The 19,248-nt window shown below is 50.5% G+C and overlaps 2 protein-coding genes across 6 annotated transcripts in view; both read right to left on the reverse strand.

Annotated features, from left to right (window-relative positions):
* The window catches only part of LOC123761678 (uncharacterized), a 1,122-nt gene extending 533 nt beyond the window's left edge, over window positions 1-589 (reverse strand). Inside the window, exon 1 of the mRNA XM_069322068.1 lies at window positions 1-589. This exon is cut by the window's left edge and continues 533 nt beyond it. Within this exon, the coding sequence (XP_069178169.1) occupies window positions 1-589 (589 nt within the window).
* LOC123761262 (protein tyrosine phosphatase Meg) overlaps window positions 1-19,248 on the reverse strand; it is a 328,139-nt gene that overhangs the window by 222,028 nt on the left and 86,863 nt on the right. The window lies entirely within an intron of this gene.

Below are 19,248 nucleotides of genomic sequence, written 5' to 3' on the forward strand. Positions count from 1 at the left end.
GCACGTCTCTCGCGGGTGTTCCAGGCACGTCTCTCGCGGGTGTTCCAGGCACGTCTCTGGCGGGTGTTCCAGGCACGTCTCTCGCGGGTGTTCCAGGCACGTCTCTCGCGGGTGTTCCAGGCACGTCTCTCGCGGGTGTTCCTAGGCACGTCTCTCGCGGGTGTTCCAGGCACGTCACTAGCGGGTGTTCCAGGCACGTCTCTCGCGGGTGTTCCAGGCACGTCTCTCGCGGGTGTTCCAGGCACGTCACTAGCGGGTGTTCCAGGCACGTCACTAGCGGGTGTTCCAGGCACGTCTCTCGCGGGTGTTCCAGGCACGTCTCTCGCGGGTGTTCCAGGCACGTCTCTCGCGGGTGTTCCAGGCACGTCTCTCGCGGGTGTTCCAGGCACGTCTCTGGCGGGTGTTCCAGGCACGTCTCTCGCGGGTGTTCCAGGCACGTCTCTGGCGGGTGTTCCAGGCACGTCTCTGGCGGGTGTTCCAGGCACGTCTCTGGCGGGTGTTCCAGGCACGTCTCTGGCGGGTGTTCCAGGCACGTCACTAGCGGGTGTTCCAGGCACTGTTCATAGTCTCTTCTCACTTCCACGTTCATATATTTTCATCTCTCCCGAAGTTATTTCCAGGGGCACATCTCGCTGCCTCTTCTGGGAATATATCTCATCATTTTACCTCACACACTTATCCATTTCAGTTCCATAATCCCCTGTCAACAGAAACATATTTGGCTCATTTAAGAAAAAGTCACACATACACACACACATATATATATACACACATACAAGCACATATAAAAATGGTTACAGCTCATACGAGAAAAACATATCCAAGATTCTTGCTTCAACTAGTGAAGTGAAAATCTTCCAGTTGTGCTCCATTATATTTTACACATAAAAACATTTTTTTTTGATGCGAATATCAACAAGAACTGTTGGAAGCACACGATGGACTCGCTGTTAGAAAATAACGTGTAAGATAAATCTAGTGGCAGTAAGTCTACTACGACGTGTTAGTGTCTTGGAGGTGACGTGTTAATGTCTTGGAGGTGACGTGTTAATGTCTTGGAGGTGACGTGTTAATGTCTTGGAGGTGACGTGTTAATGTCTTGGAGGTGACGTGTTAATGTCTTGGAGGTGACGTGTTAGCATCTTGGGGGTGACGTGAGCAATGTGTTGAGCGGGTACTGGCGTTGACGACAACACAGATGCTGTGGAGGAGGCTGAGCCTGCACCAAGTAACACTGGTGTTTTTGTATCATTCATGTAGGAACAAACGATGTGAACAGGACGAGGGGCAAGAGAATTGTTCATGTTCAGTCCGGATGATTTTAAGTATGAATGATGAATCTAACCAACGTTTTACTGTAATGAGTTCCTCCCAGTTGGTGGACTAGACGTGAGTGGTTCAACAAAACTGGTAAGTCTAAATGGTTTACATACATTATAAAGTACAAACAAGAGAGGTCCGAGGATAGAGTCCTGGGGCACTCCACTGCCAACGGTTTCCACTTTGACTTAACTCCATTTATGTTAAACCCTCATTTTCCCTTTAAATAATAAGGTCCCAATCCAATTTAAGATAACCGTTTCTCGTCCAAGTCTATGACTTTCTCGTCCAATTCTATGACTTTCTCGTCCAAGACTATGCATCCTTACACTGTTTACTAAGATTCAGTATCAATGAATTTCCTTAATTCGAGGCACAGAATATCGCTATCACTTCCACTGTCAATTGCTTGCAGCAAGAAAAGCTAAGAAATGTAAATGAACTAAATATATATAATGCTAGCAGTTGCTTCCTTCATCAAAGAGTTATGGATATAGTACTGTGCTTTCATGTAGTCATGTATGGGGTGTATTTTCGTACAGGAAGTCATAGTGGTGGTGCACTTTGGAACAGTGAAACCCTCGGCCCGTCTGTGAGGACAAAACTCCCTAAAAAAAAATTCAGTTTTGGTCAATATAGAACAGAGGTCAGGTGTGGCAGGTGTGAGGGAGGAGCTGTCGACGTGTTCAGAGGTCGTCGCTCAACTTCCACCCAGATTGTTGCTCCCTTTTGTAAACTTGTTGCTACAAGGTCCAGAAGTATAGATAAATAAACAAGTATCATCGAAGCAAGTACTATCGTTTGTCTTGCCATAATACATATTATATATATATTATATATTATATATATATATATATATATATATATATATGTATGTATATATATATATATATATATATATATGTATGTATATATATATATATATATATATATATATATATATATATATATATATATATATATATATATATATATATATACATATATATTATATATATATATATATATATATATATATATATATATATATATATATATATATATAGTCATATGCCTCAGTCATATATATATATATATGCCTCAGTCATGACGCTCTCCGCATTGGAGTTGCCCTTCGCCTTGCCGCCCCCATCCTCACCGAACATAGGTGCATCTGCGGAACTGCGATGGCAGACCAATATGGTCGTCATGGTCTGGTATGTCGTAAATCACAGGGTAAAATTGCAAGACATGAAGAAGTCAACGACATCATCAAGAGGAGCCTCGCCACAGCCCGCTGCCCGGCACAAAGAGAACCACACTTATCCAGACCTAACGACCCTCAGAAGCGCCCTGATGGGGTCACCTTGCTACCTTGGAAGGATGGTAAGCAAGTGGTATGGGACTACACGTGCGCTGCCACACTGGCCAGTACCTACCTCCACTACAGCACACGTGAAAGCGGTGGTGCTGCTTCTTTCAGGGAATCGCAGAAAATTATTAAATACAGAGGTCTAGCACACTGCTACAGCTTTGTTCCGATCGGCTCGGAGACCCTCGGTTCGTGGGGAAAATGTGCATTGAAGTTCCTGAAGGAATTGGGGGACAAATTGATCAGCGCTACAAAAGACCAGAGAGCAAAAAGTTTCTTGTTCCAGCGCCTCAGTGTTGCGATTCAGAGGGGAAATGCCTGTTGCGTCTTGGGCACTAGTCCAACTTCAGAGGAATTCGAAGAAGTGTTTGACTTGCAACAATGATCGAACCCGTCTGTGACATTCATCAATGTTTCCCATTGTTGTGTTCTTCAAGAGATCCATAACCTTTAAGCACCTTTTTGCATTATTATTTTTGTATCAACCCATGTATATCTTGTAACCATCAAATATATATATATATATATATATATATATATATATATATATATATATATATATATATATATATATATATATATATATATATATATATTGCCTGGAAGGGGATTTCTTCTATTGCCCGAGCCTGGCCTCAGAAGTGTGAGAGAGGAAGGAGAAGTGTGAGAGGGAAAAGTGTGAGGGAGGAGAGAGAAGTATGAGAGAGGAGGGGGGGGGGGTTGAGAGAGAATGAATAATTGGAGTGAGTCCTCAATGGAGCAGAATCCGAAAGTCCCTCAATTGATGCCAGCGTTCCACAGGGTAGTGTCCTTGGCCCTCTGCTGTGGAATGTTTATTTGTCTATTTCAACGATCTACTTCATCTCATTCCTGAAGCTCAAGCCTATACTGATGACTGCACTCTAACCTTCACATACAGAAAGGAAGAAATGCCAACTGCTGCAAGAATCATAAATCACCAGTCAATCATCAATCATCCCAGGCAGGGCGAGACGTATGGGTAAGTCCATTTACACCCATTGCCTCAGTTCACCCAGCAGTGATTAGGAACCTGGGTGTTAGTCGACTGTTGTGGGTGGCATCCGGGGGGATGGTCAAATGCTGCTTATATCCCAGGTATATCCCAGGTATACTCGAATTTCCCACAAATGCCGCAAGGCACAGCTCGAGGAAAATAGCCGCAAGGCAAAGAAACTAGCGCCGCAAGGCTACTGCCACGAGTGGACCAGAAGGTCCCGGAGTCCACAAAAGGGGTCACGTCCGAAGTCAAAGAGTGGGGGGTTCACGCCCAAACAAAGAAACTACTACCAACTTAGAGCGACTTCTACCTGGGGTAGGAGATGGCAGGTCACGTTTTGCAGCTGAGAAAATACAAGCGATGATGATAACTTAACTGCACATAGCAAATCGGACAGGCTTGCAAACGGGTGGCAAAACCCTAGAGTTAACAGATGAAATTGACATCCTGGGAATGAAGTTCGACTTTTTTAATGACAATGAAGAGTCACTCGCTTAACCTAGCTCAAAAGGCAGACAGGAAACTTACAGCTCTACGGCGCATCTCACACCTTCTTGACAGCAAGGGCTGCAAAACCTTATATGAAGCACAAGTTCGCTTCCATCTAGAGTATGCACCCCTTTCCTGGATCGCTTCCCCCCCCCCCCTTCCATCATTCATCAGACTGTTGGACAAAGTGGAGAACCGTGCAAGAAGGCTCATCTCTAGTCTTGACCAAGTCTGGTGGGAACGGCCTTATCATCAGAGCCTGCAACACCGTCGGGACGTTGATAGTCTTAATGTTATGTACAAGGCCAACATCCACAAAGTTCCGTACCTAGCCCAACTCCGTGGACTACCAGTAGTTGCCCCCGTAGCACTAGGCTCTCAACCTTCGATAGTCTCATGCTGGCAGTGCCTTTCTCAAGAACATCACTCCATCAGCGTTCATTCATTCCTAGGCTGACTAGGATCTGGAGGTTGTTCGCTCACCGGGTTGATACACGGGAGATGTGGTCAACTGATCACATGAAGGCTCTGGCACGCAGCTAGCTATGGGCTCGTCCTCTTCCTTATATTATTGTTACCTGATATTGTTTATGAATAAAGGCTATTCCTACTGACGCATATAACAGGCTCATGAATTAAATGGGCCTCTAGGAGTAGGTTTCAACTGAGTTGAGGCAGGATTACAGCTCTTGCTTGCAGTTTCACCAGGTTCCTTTATGATATAATTCCCTATGTGATAGTTTCAAAGTACATTCTTGTTTGCAGCTTCACTAGGTACGTCATTTGACAGCCCTTATGAACCATAGTCTTAGTTTAAAACAAAAAAGAAAGGAGTGTGAGAGAGGAGGGAGGAGTGTGAGAGAGGAGGGAGGAGCACCACCAGCATGACGAGGGGGAGAGGGCGTCAGACCAGCCAGTGTGGCAGCGGACACTGGTGTCAGCCGGGGCTGTGTTCACCCGTGTTGCTAGGCTCCACACTCCCGCCCTCCGGCCCGACACAAAAAGCCACACAGTACATGTATGTATAGGGTGGGGAAGACTAGAGAGGAGAGGAAGGCTCGACACGAGGCGGGGTGAGACTGCTGGTGGACCAAACTCTCACAAGTCAAGCCTGGCCCCAGGCCGCGCTTGGGGAGTAGAACTCCAGGAACCCCATCATCCAGGTACAATACAATCCAGGTGCAAGATATTAAGGACAATTGAGAAGACGGGCAAGGGCAGATTTTAAATTGGGAAAGGTGGAAGCTGAAAAAGCAGGAAATCAAAGATATGTAAAAAAAAAAATACTGGTCTCGTGAAGGGTTGGCCAACATGTGGAGCAGAGCGAGGCCAGGCGAGGGTGCTGCCCGCAGTCACAATCTTACCGACAGATTCTTTAACTATTTCCAACGTCAGGAGAGTTAAGATAATAAGCCAATGGTGCAAGAAAGGTAGTAGTAGGCTGTGAATATTGAGCCCGCGTCCTTGTTGCCTGTGTAATGCAAGCACATCCTCACCCCACTCCCTTACCCCCCCTCACCCACCCACACAGGAACCCCTCCCCACCCCACACAACACCACCCCACCCACTCTCCCACACCACTACACCCAAACACCGTCCTCCTCCCCCCCCCACCCAACCCATACAAAACCACCCTCCCACACAGACACCATCCCACAATTCCTTCACCATTGGGCACTATTCCTTCCGCCCGTCCCATCCCAAATCCTTATCCTGTCCCCTTCCCAGTGCTATATAATCGTAATGGCTAGACGCTTTCTCCTGATAGTTCCCTTCCCTTCTTGAAGATGTCTACGGTTGTTCCGGCAATATTTCTTATGCTCGCTGGGAGGGTGTTGAACAACCGCGGACCTTTGATGTTCATACAGTGTTCTCTGATTGTGCCTATGGCACAGTGTTCAAAAGAGAACTGGATAAGCACCTCCAAAGAATACCTGATCAACCAGGCTGTGATTCGTACGTCAGGCTGCGAGCAGCCGCGTCCAACAGTCTGGTTGACCAGTTCAGCAACCAGATGGCCTGGTCGACGACCGGGCCGCGGGGACGCTAAGCCCCGGAAGCACCTCAAGGTAACCCCTGCTCTTCACTGGTTCTATTCTGCATTTTCTTCCATATCGTTCACTCCAGTACGTTGTTATTTTACTGTGTAGATTAGGGACCTGGTCCTCCAGTATTTTCCACGTGTATATTATTTGGTATCTCTCTCGTCTCCTTTCTAGTGAGTACATTTGGAGAACTCTGAGACGATCCCAATAATTTAGGTGCTTTATCTCGTCAATGTATGCCGTATATGTTCTCTGTTTTTTCTCTGTAGTTTTATCAGGCTTGACCTCTCCCCTGTACATTCATCCTGTTCATACGTAAGACAGTTCATTCTCTCCAAGTGTTCCCATTACTCTCCTCCGGATACTTTCACCAGCATCTTGCCAGGAATGCTTCTCAGTGACACTGGTGACATCTGCAGCCTTCTGCTTGTCCCCTGTATATTTTGGTCAAGATTTCTCGCAGAAATCTTATCTCGATTGTCTTATTTAAATTTTAATTAGCAGTTGAAAAGGTCCGCGGCTTCGTTCAGGAGCCATGGCGATATTAAGTCTGGTTCTTATCTTTTCTCACATCTAACTCTTCAAGATGTTTTATCTTAAGGTCGCCTATAGTGACTACTAATGCCATCTAGTGTTCCTTCTGGACACTTTCCCTCTCACAGTCTGGGTTTTCACGGAGGCGAGGGGTAGAGATCCCAGGCATCAGCAGGAGGAGAGAGCAAGAGTCAGATTGTCATTTTGGACTCCTGCCACGACCCGTGTGTGTGTGTGTGTGTGCGCGCGCACTCTCACGCAAATATAGCCGCAGCCCGCCGTCACTGCTGCCACCACCGTCACTGCTGCCACCACCGTCACTGCTGCCACCACCGTCACCGCTGCCACCACCGTCACTGCTGCCACCACCGTCACCGCTGCCACCACCGTCACTGCTGCCACCACCGTCACTGCTGCCACCACCGTCACTGCTGCCACCACCGTCACTGCTGCCACCACCGTCACTGCTGCCACCACCGTCACTGCTGCCAACACCGTCACTGCTGCCAACACCGTCACTGCTGCCACCACCGTCACTGCTGCCACCACCGTCACTGCTGCCAACACCGTCACTGCTGCCACCGTCACCGCTGCCACCACCGTCACTGCTGCCACCACCGTCACTGCTGCCACCACCGTCACTGCTGCCAACACCGTCACTGCTGCCACCGTCACCGCTGCCACCACCGTCACTGCTGCCAACACCGTGCCCGCCACCACCGTCACCGCTGCCAACACCGTCACTGCTGCCAACACCGTGCCCGCCACCACCGGCACGCGTCACCAGCGCGTGCTGGACGTGTAGACACGTGACGCCCACACGTGTTGCAGTGAGCCAAACAAGACATGTATCTGTGCACTATATAAGGGGCCTGACGGCTGAGTGGACATCGCTAGGGCTTCGTAGTCCTAAAGTTCCGGGTTAGATCCCCAGAGGAGGCAGAAACAAATGGGCAGAGTTTCTTTCACCCTGACGCCCCTGTTCACCTAGCAGTAAATAGGTACCTGGTAGTTAGACAGCTGCTATGGGCTGCTTCCTGGGGGTGTGTAACAAAAAGGAGGCCTGGTCGAGGCCCCTATTCCCTTGTACTTCTCAATTCTATCCACACTCCATCCCCGCTCTCTCTCTCTCTCTCTCTCTCTCTCTCTCTCTCGCCACGTCTATCACTGGCCTGCCTCTATGATTCCTACTCTCTAAATCATTCCAACATTCTTCGTCAGAAGATCATCATCCACATCTTCAATATGGCCAAACCGTCTCCGCACGGTCTTCTCGATCTTATGACTTACCAACTGTTGTAATCCACGTCTCTCCTTTATTTATCCTTCAGGCTCCACCAAGGCTCCTCGGACTGTCCATTTCCACCGCTTCAATTATTGATTTTCATGTTCATGGGACCACCAGAGTCTGGCATCCATCTGTGAGGGACGGTGCCCCTGCTCCTTCAGGCAGGTCGCCTCCTCCTCCCTCACTTTGTCTTCCTAACCAAGACTTTCACTGCATCAGCCACTTTCCTTCCTAGCGAGGACTTCACTGCTCCACCCACTTTCCTTCTGACTTAGCCTACTCTACTCTCAACTTTCTTTTGAATAAAATCTTCTTCTCGACTATAGAGGGCATACATATACTTGCTTGATACCTGGTTGATGGGGTTCTGGGAGTTCTTCTACTCCCCAAGCCCGGCCCGAGGCCAGACTTGACTTGTGAGAGTTTGGTCCACCAGGCTGTTTGTTACTTGGAGCGGCCCGCAGGCCCACATACCCACCACAGCCCGGTTGGTCCGGCACATATGAAGCGATGTGGAGCGGTGTTAACACATGGGCACACTAGGACAATAGCCCAGGGGGCCACACTATTCTAGCCCCCCCCCCCATGGTACCATAGTTCACACCATGAGCGCCCTAGCTTCCCCTCACCACTTCCAATCCTTTACTTTAGTCCACATTCGCTCCCCGCGACCTTCACTCGCACACCTCAACAAAACTTTCAACTGACCTACACACATGTCTTAATAAGTATCTGCCACAAGACGACGTCACCTGGATACAACAAATTATATAGACCTCACTCCTACCTTACACTACATTAACACCAGTATTATTACAAGGGCGTCTCTCGAGGCCAGACGTCACGTCTCTAATATGTAGCAGGTTTCTGTGGCGAGTGACATGCAAACTGTCAAACTTCCTACAATGATAATAATGAGACTTCAGTATTTTTAGTCAATCCCGCAATACCTCGCTACATAGATGGCTGACTTGCATGTATCCCCATACCTGGTTGATGGGGTTCTGGGAGTGCTTCTACTCCCCCAAGCTTGGCGCGAGGCCAGGCTTGACTTGCGAGAGCTTGGTCCACCAGGCTGTTGCTTGTAAGTCTAGGGTTCACGGCATGAGCCCCATGCAAGGCTCAAGGTATGAAGGCTCAGGGAAGCCGCTCCAACGCTCGTCTCGTCACACCAAGCTAACCAACACTTTTTTAAGGTGGTTACAATGTTACATAGAACTAACAATAGTGTAAATATCGTGGGTTACGTTGTGTGTGTTTCCTGGGATGTTTATTCATCAAACTTGTGTTGAGACAGTTAGATCTGTTGTCTACGTAAACGTGTGTGGGGGGGGGGGAAAAAGAGAGAGAGAGAGAGAGAGAGAGAGAGAGAGAGAGAGAGAGAGAGAGAGAGAGAGAGAGAGAGAGAGAGAGAGAGAGAGAGAGAGAGAGAGAGAGAGAGAGAGAGAGAGAGAGAGAGAGAGAGAGAGAGAGAGAGAGAGAGAGAGAGAGAGAGAGAGAGAGAGAGAGAGAGAGAGAGAGAGAGAGAGAGAGAGAGAGAGAGAGAGAGAGAGAGAGAGAGAGAGAGAGAGAGAGAGAGAGAGAGAGAGAGAGAGAGAGAGAGAGAGAGAGAGAGAGAGAGAGAGAGAGAGAGAGAGAGAGAGAGAGAGAGAGAGAGAGAGAGAGAGAGAGAGAGAGAGAGAGAGAGAGAGAGAGAGAGAGAGAGAGAGAGAGAGAGAGAGAGAGAGAGAGAGAGAGAGAGAGAGAGAGAGAGAGAGAGAGAGAGAGAGAGAGAGAGAGAGAGAGAGAGAGAGAGAGAGAGAGAGAGAGAGAGAGAGAGAGAGAGAGAGAGAGAGAGAGAGAGAGAGAGAGAGAGAGAGAGAGAGAGAGAGAGAGAGAGAGAGAGAGGAGAGACACACACCCACACACTAAGCGAGGAGGTAGGGTGTGTGGTGGGGAGCCACCAGGGGCTGGCAACCCGACACACTCAACACTCCTCCACAACACTTGCACTCAACACACGCCTACACCAAAGTTGGAACACCGCAACGCTCAACTCCGCACCACACTGTTTACAATGACCAAAGTGGTCACGTTGGTACACAGTGGCGGCCCAGGCCACCACCGCCCGGCACGCCCGGCCTGGGCTTGACCAGACGGGCTTCAACGCCCCACCCACCTCGCATCTCCCGCCATCATCTGGTTGATACATGGTTGATACCTGGTTGATACCTGGTTGATGGGGTTCTGAGAGAGTTCTTCTACTGCCCAAGCCCGGCCCGAGGCCAGGCTTGACTTGTGAGAGTTTGGTCCACCAGGCTGTTGCTTGGAGCGGCCCGCAGGCCCACATACCCACCACAGCCCGGTTGGTCCGGCACTCCTTGGATCTCCCGCACTTGATGAATTCCCCAGCGCGGCCATTAAACCCCCACCACACCACTCCGACTTGTTTAATCTAATATTATCATCATACAACAACAACAATTAACTGGAGAACACTTGAGCTACTTGAGACGAAGTCACAATTGGCTATACATGACGTGAACAGTAACAGCGTGGTTGGAAATTACACACCGAACTCACAAGTATGAAAATGAGGCAATGATAAAGTTTCGGTCTGCCTCGGACCATTATTATCATCATCGCCACTTCTTAATGGTCCAAGAGGGAGTGAAACGTCCTCACTTGGTCTCTCACATGCGTGGCTTGGGTCTCCATACATTATATCACCTAAGGCGGTCGTCCTCACTTGGTCTCTCACATGCGTGGCTTGGGTCTCCATACATTATATCACCTAAGGCGGTCGTCCTCACTTGGTCTCTCACATGTGTGGCTTGGGTCTCCATACATTATATCACCTAAGGCGGTCGTCCTCACTTGGTCTCTCACATGCGTGGCTTGGGTCTCCATACATTATATCACCTAAGGCGGTCGTCCTCACTTGGTCTCTCACATGTGTGGCTTGGGTCTCCATACATTATATCACCTAAGGCGGTCGTCCTCACTTGGTCTCTCACATGCGTGGCTTGGGTCTCCATACATTATATCACCTAAGGCGGTCGTCCTCACTTGGTCTCTCACATGTGTGGCTTGGGTCTCCATACATTATATCACCTAAGGCGGTCGTCCTCACTTGGTCTCTCACATGCGTGGCTTGGGTCTCCATACATTATATCACCTAAGGCGGTCAATTGTAAACATTTGTGTTTATAATTTAGACCACTTTGCCGCTTTTTAATATTTTTATCTGCGTGTTGTTGGTTCCGGGAATAACGTCCAGGCGGCCCGGTCACTGGCCTGGCCTCTGGCATGGTGGCTGGTCAACCTGGCTGTTGCAGGCTGCTCGTGAATTACAGCCTAGTTATTCAGATATCCTTTGGTGTTGATTATTTTAAGTTCTCTCTTGAACACAGTTGTAATTTGTACTGTTTTGCGGTTACTGTTTTAGTACGACTGTTGCGCTTACTGCTACGGTGAAGTACTAATATATATCACACTTATATGGTAAGTAAAGTGTTTTATATTTTGTTTAAAATGTTAGTATGATTTACAGTGTTGTAAGAAGTGTAAGAATTACAGCCATTTCTGTACTCCCGGTTGCGAATATTGCCAGTGATCCTGATTCTTTAGTTTATTCCTTGAGGCATCTGTGGGAGTCTACACCCACATCTGTGGGAGTCTACACCCACATCTGTGGGAGTCTACACCCACATCTGTGGGAGTCTACACCCACATCTGTGGGAGTCTACACCCACATCTGTGGGAGTCTACACCCACATCTGTGGGAGTCTACACCCACATCTGTGGGAGTCTACACCCGCCGTTCCTGTAGACCTGACCTAATGTAACCCTGCCTACCAGGATCATTCCCACACTAAGCGCCTTGGGGCTTCACTCAACACAGGCTATTACATCACAAATGTTTAAGAATATATAAATGATCGTATCCACAACGCCATGACCTTGACAACTGGCGAAATATCCTAACTACTGTAGCTCATTACAGCTGTAACTCGCTTGGCTACCAGGATGTTAAATTCCAGCTCCTGGCCTCAATATGTCCCCCCCCCCAAAGGGAGCCGGTCGGCCGAGCGGACAGAACGCTGGACTTGTGATCCTGTGGTTCTGGGTTCGATCCCAGACGCCGGCGAGAAACAATGGGCAGTTTCTTTCACCCTATGCCCCTGTTACCTAGCAGTAAAATAGGTAGCTGGGTGTTAGTCAGCTGTCACGGGCTGCTTCCTGGGGGTGGAGGCCTGGTCGAGGACCGGGCCGCGGGGACACTAAAGCCCCGAAATCATCTCAAGATAACCTCCCCCCCTCCAACAGTTCCACAACCCCCTCCCCAGCGGTGAACTCCCCAGTCATATATTACGAATATAACAAAATATAATGAACACAAGAGGCATTAAATACAGGAAGATGTGAAGGCTGACATAGTGTGGGTCATCACCCGAGGCAGAGGTGGGAGCGTGCATGCTCACACCTGCTACAACCTCAGCATGTCTTGTCTACACCTGGAGCATTCCTGGAGCATACCTGGAGCATTCCTGGAGCATACTTGGAGCAATCTTGGAGCATTCCTGGAGCATTCCTGGAACATACCTAGAGCATTCCTGGAGCATACCTAGAGCATTCCAACCAGAGTACACAAAAAATATGGGCCTGCGGGCAGCTCCAAGCAACGGCCTGTTGGACCAAGTTATCACAAGTCAAGCCTGGCCCTCAGGCCGGGCTTGGGGAGTAGAACAACTCCCAGAACCCACTTTAAGTATACTCCAGGTATACCCCTGTTATCATCAGACCCCAGAACCCACTCCAGAGATATATACCCCCGTCCACACTACCTTCTCCCTCCCCCCCGTGTTGGCTCCAGCGGGCATGCGTACGCGCGCGCGGCATACCCAACAACCTCAACAACAGATTACTTTCCCTATTTTCAGATACTCTTGTAGCACCACCCGGGAAGCTTTATATAGTATATACCATAATATATAGGCCTACAGGCCTACAAAACGCAGCCTAACGAAAGCGCTAAGGTCAACTTAGCACCTTTGTTAGGCTACGTAAATATTATGCGCTTTGGTAAACTAATTCAGCATGAAAATGGCTTTTCATGCTGAATTAGCAGCATGAAAAGCTATTTTCGACACTCACGCAGAGTCTATTTGAAGAAACATCACCATGAAAGAATATTCTTTTGATAACCTTCTTGCACTACGGGTCATGACGTCACAGCTATTTACGCTACCTGTCTTCAATTTTGGTGGCTTAGGTTCCTCCACATTAACCATTAAACAGTTTACTACATTCGAAGTCCTGCCAGGTACATGATAAACACCTTGGGTTTGTTATGCTCCGATTCTCACCCACTTTAACAAATACATTCAGAGCCGCCATAATGGAGGCAAGATGTACAGGTGTCGTAGGAGGAGAGAGGACACGTGAATCCTGACAGACTGGCCCCGGTGTGGAGGGTCCTGCATTCAAGGAGGCAGCCAGTATGCATAAGGAAACACAGGTACAATAGGGCCCCATAACAGCAGTGGATGAGACATGTGTTACAACTCTCACTTCCATCGTCGCCTCACATCACAGTCTTCTCCTCATCTCCTCTCTCTCTCGCTGAATATTTTCTCACGTGCACTGTACACAGCGCGGTAAGCGAGCCTAAACTTCTCCCCTTTTATCACCTGGATTCGTTCACTTGTGTGTGTGATTGGACACGAGTCACTGTGACAATTTTTAAACAGTTATAATTTTAAAAGAAAACAAAAATCGTTGTTGTTTTTTTTGGGGGGGTCGTTATTTATTGGTTACCACGTTATTTTGTCAGTGATTAGAGTTGATGTTGGTTGTGGAGGGTGGCCACCTGAGCGCCAGACTGCGGCACCACAGTGCGGCGCCACCACATTGTCACCCACCACATCTTCACAGAAAACGAAAATACCACAACCACTTGATATATCAGGGGTAACTTAACCGACATTTTCTCACACTAAATCACATAACAAGCTCACTGAAAGTTACGAGCATGGACTCTCTGTTTATAGTTTCTAAATGTGCATACATAACCAGACGGACCGTAACGGGTGAATGAGTGTTTCAGTTTCGTGGTGGCCAATACACAGCCTCGTTAGTCGCTCTCTACGGCTCGTAATTATCACAAGATATATCTTTACCCCCATGCGTCATGGCCGACAATCCTCCACACAAACATTCAGCTTCGCTTACAGTCACTTTCTAGACCCTCATTCCTGGTACCAAAGACAAAGACAGTGGGAAAACCACGATTTCAGTCCGGATATCGCGGTCCCCGCCGCACCGTACTCCGCTCTGGACCGCCGCTCAACAATCAATATGGTGGCTGGGATCCAGCTGCCTCTTATACGGTGGGACACGCAGGCGGCCTGGAGGAGAGAGAGGGAGAGAGAGAGACAGAGAGAGAGAGAGGGGAGGGAGTCACGCGACCTGGGGCAGTGGACGGCACCCGGCGCCGCCAGCCCTCCCACACCAAGGGGACACAGATGAATGCGGGCGGGAGAGTTGGTTGTGTGTCGTGGCCCTCCAGAGTTGTCCCAGTACCGGAGACCAGACCTACCCTCCGTCCCCCCCGTCCCGAGGGGGCACTTAATGCAAGAAAATACTTTAAAAAGTTATCAAAATGTAAAGTGGGAAGTGAGAGGTGCGAAGCGTGAGGCAGGGAGAGAGCTTGACAGCTTAAGAGTGAGGCAGGGAGAGAGCTTGACAGCTTGAGAGTGAGGCAGGGAGAGAGCTTGACAGCTTGAGAGTGAGGCAGGGAGAGAGCTTGACAGCTTAAGAGTGAGGCAGGGAGAGCGCTTGACAGCTTGAGAGTGAGGCAGGGAGAGAGCTTGACAGCGAGGCAGGGAGAGAGCTTGACTGCTTGAGAGTGAGGCAGGGAGAGAGCTTGACAGCTTAAGAGTGAGGCAGGGAGAGCACTTGACAGCTTGAGAGTGAGGCAGGGAGAGAGCTTGACAGCTTAAGAGTGAGGCAGGGAGAGCACTTGACAGCTTGAGAGTGAGGCAGGGAGAGAGCTTGACAGCTTAAGAGTGAGGCAGGGAGAGCGCTTGACAGCTTAAGAGTGAGGCAGGGAGAGAGCTTGACAGCTTAAGAGTGAGGCAGGGAGAGAGCTTGACAGCTTAAGAGTGAGGCAGGGAGAGCGCTTGACAGCTTAAGAGTGAGGCAGGGAGAGAGCTTGACAGCTTAAGAGTGAGGCAGGGAGAGAGCTTGACAGCTTAAGAGTGAGGCAGGGAGAGAGCTTGACAGCTTGAGAGTGAGGCAGGGAGAGCGCTTGACAGCTTGAGAGTGAGGCAGGGAGAGCGCTTGACAGCTTGAGAGTGAGGCAGGGAGAGCGCTTGACAGCTTGAGAGTGAGGCAGGGAGAGCGCTTGACAGCTTGAGAGTGAGGCAGGGAGAGCGCTTGACAGCTTGAGAGTGAGGCAGGGAGAGCGCTTGACAGCTTGAGAGTGAGGCAGGGAGAGCGCTTGACAGCTTGAGAGTGAGGCAGGGAGAGCGCTTGACAGCTTGAGAGTGAGGCAGGGAGAGCGCTTGACAGCTTGAGAGTGAGGCAGGGAGAGCGCTTGACAGCTTGAGAGTGAGGCAGGGAGAGCGCTTGACAGCTTGAGAGTGAGGCAGGGAGAGCGCTTGACAGCTTGAGAGTAAGGCAGGGAGTGCGCTTGACAGCTTGAGAGTAAGGCAGGGAGAGAGCTTGACAGCTTGAGAGTAAGGCAGGGAGAGCGCTTGACAGCTTGAGAGTAAGGCAGGGAGTGCGCTTGACAGCTTGAGAGTAAGGCAGGGAGAGAGCTTGACAGCTTGAGAGTAAGGCAGGGAGTGCGCTTGACAGCTTGAGAGTAAGGCAGGGAGAGAGCTTGACAGCTTGAGAGTAAGGCAGGGAGAGCGCTTGACAGCTTGAGAGTAAGGCAGGGAGTGCGCTTGACAGCTTAAGAGTGAGGCAGGCAGAGAGCTTGACAACATAAAGAGTGAGACAGGTAAGAAGAGCTAAGTTATTGGAAGAATTTACCTCAGTTCCCGGAAGACGATAGTGGCGGTCTTCACGGTATCAAAGGCTAGAGTGAAGTGTGTGAAGGAGGAGGCTACTAACGTCAACACGCCCGCCATAAACACGGTGTCCCGCCCTGCTGAGGACGACCACCCAGGCTCCCGCGCTGCTGAGGACGACCCCCCTAGGCTCCCGCGCTGCTGAGGACGACCCCCCCAGGCTCCCGCGCTGCTGAGGACGACCCCCCCAGGCTCCCGCGCTGCTGAGGACGACCCCCCCAGGCTCCCGCGCTGCTGAGGACGACCCCCCCAGGCTCCCGCGCTGCTGAGGACGACCCCCCCAGGCTCCCGCGCTGCTGAGGACGACCACCCAGGCTCCCGCGCTGCTGAGGACGACCACCCAGGCTCCCGCGCTGCTGAGGACGACCCCCCAGGCTCCCGCGCTGCTGAGGACGACCCCCCAGGCTCCCGCACTGCTGAGGACGACCAACCAGGCTCCCGCGCTGCTGAGGACGACCCCCCAGGCTCCCGCGCTGCTGAGGACGACCCCCCCAGGCTCCCGCGCTGCTGAGGACGACCACCCAGGCTCCCGCGCTGCTGAGGACGACCCCCCAGGCTCCCGCGCTGCTGAGGACGACCCCCCCAGGCTCCCGCGCTGCTGAGGACGACCCCCCCAGGCTCCCGCACTGCTGAGGACGACCCCCCAGGCTCCCGCGCTGCTGAGGACGACCCCCCCAGGCTCCCGCGCTGCTGAGGACGACCCCCCCAGGCTCCCGCACTGCTGAGGACGACCACCCAGGCTCCTGCGCTGCTGAGGACGACCACCCAGGCTCCCGCGCTGCTGAGGACGACCCCCCAGGCTCCCGCGCTGCTGAGGAAGACCCCCCCCAGGCTCCCGCGCTGCTGAGGACGACCCCCCCCCAGGCTCCCGCGCTGCTGAGGACGACCCCCCCAGGCTCCCGCGCTGCTGAGGACGACCACCCAGGCTCCCGCGCTGCTGAGGACGACCCCCCAGGCTCCCGCGCTGCTGAGGACGACCCCCCCAGGCTCCCGCGCTGCTGAGGACGACCCCCCCAGGCTCCCGCACTGCTGAGGACGACCACCCAGGCTCCCGCGCTGCTGAGGACGACCCCCCCAGGCTCCCGCACTGCTGAGGACGACCACCCAGGCTCCCGCGCTGCTGAGGACGACCCCCCAGGCTCCCGCGCTGCTGAGGACGACCCCCCCAGGCTCCCGCGCTGCTGAGGACGACCACCCAGGCTCCCGCGCTGCTGAGGACGACCCCCCAGGCTCCCGCGCTGCTGAGGACGACCTCCAGGCCCGTTGGCATGAGGTACCTGGAGCTTTGCAATTACTTTATTCTCTCTCGTATTCTTAAAGATAGCCTCATATTGCACCCAAAATTTGCCAGTGCAGGCTACCGAACATATGGCCCTGTATGACTAACCAAAAAGTGTATTATGGCGTGAGTACCCCTTGTACTCACGCCATAATACACTTCAGTACTACATACAGTATACACCTGTAATACTACATACAGTACACACCTGTAATACTACATACAGTACACACCTGTAATACTACATACAGTACACACCTGTAATACTACATACAGTACACACCTGTAATACTACATACAGTACACACCTGTAATACTACATACAGTACACACCTGTAATACTACATACAGTACACACCTGTAATACTACATACAGTATACACCTGTAATACTACATACAGTATACACCTGTAATACTACATACAGTACACACCTGTAATACTACATGCAGTATACACCTGTAATACTACATGCAGTATACACCTGTAATACTACACCATAATACATCACTAACTAGGGACGCGCCTTCTAATATCTAGGTAGTCAACAGGTCTTAGACTACACATTGCTTTTAACAGTGATAGTGCTATGTGTAGAAGGTAGAATGTGTAGAATGTGCTATGAGAGAGAGAGAGATAGTGAGAGACATGAGGGGGGGGGAGAGAAACCTCCCTCCCTCCCTCATCTCTCCTCACACTCACTCCTACAACATGTGTTGGAAGAAGACACCAGAGAAGGAGAAGGGGATATACAGAACCTATTAGACCTGATCATCATTCAGAACAGGGAAGAGGTTGAGAACTTGAGATCCATCATTGAGTATGCTGCCCCGGCATGGAACCCCAACCTTAAGAAACACAAAACAAAACTTATAAAAAGTCCGATAATATGCAACATGGCTCGTTCCTGAGCTACGAAGAAAGACTGAGGGAACTGGACCTCACTACACTGGAGGAAAGAAGGTAAGGGGAGACATGATTACGACATACAAGTTACTAAGGGAGATTGACAAAGTAGATATTGAAGCAATGTTCATATGAAGGGAAAAATAAAATCAAAGGTCATAACTGGAAATTGGAAACACATATGACTCACAGGGGTATCAGAAAGGAGTTTTGTAAGTCTTAAAGTCTTAAGAGGAGCGAACTACATGAGGAAGTTGTTGAAACCAATTCGATACACATTTTTAAATGTACATATGATAAGAAAAACAAAGAAAATGAGCCACTGTATTGAACTAATGAGGGGGCAAAAGGCGGGGCTTAAGAGCATGTGCTCGACCCTGCAAGCTCAACTAGGTGAGTACAACACTCACCCAGCGACTTTGCCATGACCAACTTTAATATAACTTAGACAAGTCCCATACAGAACCTTTTGTTCGGTAAGAGCCTGTATAGCCAAGGGTTGTGGCCCTCGCTACCAGCAAGTCGACGCTCCACCACAGTAGTGCCAGTAGAGGCACCACAGTAGTGCCAGGAGCACACAGTAGTTCCAGGAGAGGCACCACACAGTAGTGCCAGTAGAGGCACCACAGTAGTGCCAGGAGCACACAGTAGTGCCAGGAGAGGCACCACACAGTAGTGCCAGTAGAGGCACCACAGTAGTGCCAGGAGCACACAGTAGTGCCAGGAGAGGCACCACACAGTAGTGCCAGGAGCACACAGTAGTGCCAGGAGAGGCACCACACAGTAGTGCCAGGAGCACACAGTAGTGCCAGTAGAGGCACCACAGTAGTGCCAGGAGCACACAGTAGTGCCAGGAGAGGCACCACACAGTAGTGCCAGGAGAGGCACCACACAGTAGTGCCAGTAGAGGCACCACAGTAGTGCCAGGAGCACACAGTAGTGCCAGGAGAGGCACCACACA

The sequence above is a fragment of the Procambarus clarkii genome, chromosome 1 (assembly GCF_040958095.1).
Source record: "Procambarus clarkii isolate CNS0578487 chromosome 1, FALCON_Pclarkii_2.0, whole genome shotgun sequence".
Classification (NCBI taxonomy): Eukaryota; Metazoa; Arthropoda; class Malacostraca; order Decapoda; family Cambaridae; genus Procambarus; species Procambarus clarkii.